At 43.0% G+C, this 2,500-nt stretch overlaps 1 protein-coding gene across 1 annotated transcript in view; it reads left to right on the top strand.

Annotated features, from left to right (window-relative positions):
• Positions 1 to 2,500, top strand: part of adamts16 (ADAM metallopeptidase with thrombospondin type 1 motif, 16) — a gene marked incomplete at both ends in the record, with an annotated part of 46,432 nt that overhangs the window by 25,638 nt on the left and 18,294 nt on the right. Inside the window, 3 exons of the mRNA XM_080857383.1 lie at positions 962 to 1,134; positions 1,498 to 1,628; positions 1,872 to 1,995. Coding sequence (XP_080713509.1) covers positions 962 to 1,134; positions 1,498 to 1,628; positions 1,872 to 1,995 — 428 coding nt within the window. The remainder of the gene's footprint in view (positions 1 to 961; positions 1,135 to 1,497; positions 1,629 to 1,871; positions 1,996 to 2,500) is intronic.

Genomic DNA, 2,500 nt, shown 5'->3' with positions numbered 1-2,500 from the left:
GGCAGAACCGAGGGAAGCTGTTCAGCAATCTTCAGTAAACATTATAACCCTTTAAAGCTCTTTCTTCTCTCACAAATCCATTATAGTTCAGCTGGTATGCTGTGAGTTTCCCACAAAGTTTTCACACACTCAGTTAACACACACACACACACACACACACACACACACACACACACACACACACACACACACACACACACACACACACAATTACAAAGCTTTTGGACACCTGATAGCTGGTTAATGGAAACAGCTCTGGGATATGCACACACTCAGTATTTGATCTGGGCTCCTTTCTAGGCACCTGTGAGATGCAGGTGTAAGGAGCTGGGTTTCCTTCTGTGTGATGCTTGTGGGCAGGTTAAGAAGGAGTGGGTGTTGGACTGTGCTGGGGGAGAGGGGAGCCTGGGGATATTCACCTGCACACACTCTGCAGCTACTAATTAACCAGCCAATCACTCCGCCACAAACCCCCAGTGCTACTGAAACACACACACACACACACACACACACACACACACACACACACACACACAAACACACACAGAAAGAGAGAGAGAGACACACACACATAGACACACACACATACACCAGCCTCTCACACACCTTTACATTTGTAAACACAAGCCTGTCATCTCTCTGCAATTAAGCTGGATGGTGAGGGATTATTTGAAAGGGTCTACTGTGGGTTCAGCTCTGGCGTGCTTTTTAACCATTTCGAATCATATTCATCTGGATATTATTCCTTTAAAAATGGCTACTTGAACTCTGTGATCTTAGCTTTACAATTTGAAAGCTGAGTGCGTCCAATATGTCATCTTTGTTCATGGTTTTGTGATTGTGACTTCCAACCGTTTGAGGCCAAAATAAATCTCTTTAGTGTACTTTAACAGATGGAAGGATTTAAAAACTTGAAACTTATTTGTACTGATTTTCCTTGTTTCTCGTCTTCCTCTCTCAGGCCCATGTATGGGGGCAGGTTTTGTGAAGGCCCGTCTCGCTCCCACAAGCTGTGTAACACTAAAGACTGTCCCCCCGGAAACACAGCCTTCAGAGCTGTGCAGTGTGCAGAGTTCAACAGTAAGCCCTTCAGAGGATGGTACTTCAAATGGAGTCCCTACACACACGTGGACGGTGAGTCTGGCTCTGCAACAACGCACTTAGCTCAAGTCACAATCAAGGTAAAGGTACCACTGTACTGCCAGGCCTGACATAACCTAACAATAACAACTCTCAGATGAAATGTGCTATTTTATCACACCTGCAATCACATGAAAGGAGTTACACTGGATGTGAGCTGATTGTTGTAGGTTTATCTCCAAATAAAGTAAACAGCCTGTGATAGAGCATATCTGTATGGTTTCATTAGACTACATGTGGTGTAGTAACTAACAATAGATGTAGTAGAAGTCATGACCATTCAATATATTCAGTTTATGAAGGAAAACTCTGCCGTTTGGTTCGACTGGTTCATATCCATATCCTTTTTTCCCCCAGACCAGGATGCTTGTAAACTCTACTGCCTGGCTGAAGGCTATGACTTCTTCTTCGCCCTCTCCAGCAAAGTGAAGGACGGGACCCCGTGTGCACCCGGCAGTCCCAATGTGTGCATCGACGGAGTGTGCGAGGTGCTGACTCACTCCAGCACACAGTCATGTCATTTCAACAGTTTTAAAGGGCCTTAAAATGGCAGGGGTGGTAACACACTATAGGTGTCCAAGTCATTCCCTGTTCATATATCATCATATATCGTCATTGCAAAGTTGATTTATGTTTTCTTTGCTGGCAGAGTTTTAGTGTCTCTCTCTTTCTCTCCCTCTCTCTCTCTCTTTCTGTCTCTCTCTGTTTATTTTCCTGTCTCTCTCCCTTAGAGGGTTGGGTGTGACCGGGTTCTTGGGTCCTGGGCCAAGCCTGATGTGTGTGGTGTGTGCCAGGGAAACAATTCTACCTGCAAGGTCTACAGGGGCCAGTACAACAAACAGCACCGCTCAAACCGTACGGATACCACGCAATACCTTATACACCTTACCCAACCATAGACATCTCAGTACACCACACATACATACATACATACATACATACATACATACATACATACATACATACATACATAAATACAGACACACACACACACACACACACACACACACACACGCATACATGCATACATACATACATACATACATACATACATACATACATACATACATACATACATACATACATACATACATACATACATACATACATACATACATACATACATACATACATCAATACATACTGTACATACATACATACATACATACATACATACATACATACATACATACATACATACATCAATACATACTGTACATACTGTACATACATACATACATATACACATACATACATACATACATACATACCGTACGTATACCTCGCAATACCTTATACACCTTACCCAACTATAGACATCTCAGTACACACACACACACACACACACACACACACACAC

Source organism: Sprattus sprattus, assembly GCF_963457725.1.
Source record: "Sprattus sprattus genome assembly, chromosome: 19".
NCBI lineage: Eukaryota > Metazoa > Chordata > Actinopteri > Clupeiformes > Clupeidae > Sprattus > Sprattus sprattus.
Note: the sequence above shows the minus strand (reverse complement) of the source record. Positions and strands in the feature narration are given on the sequence as shown.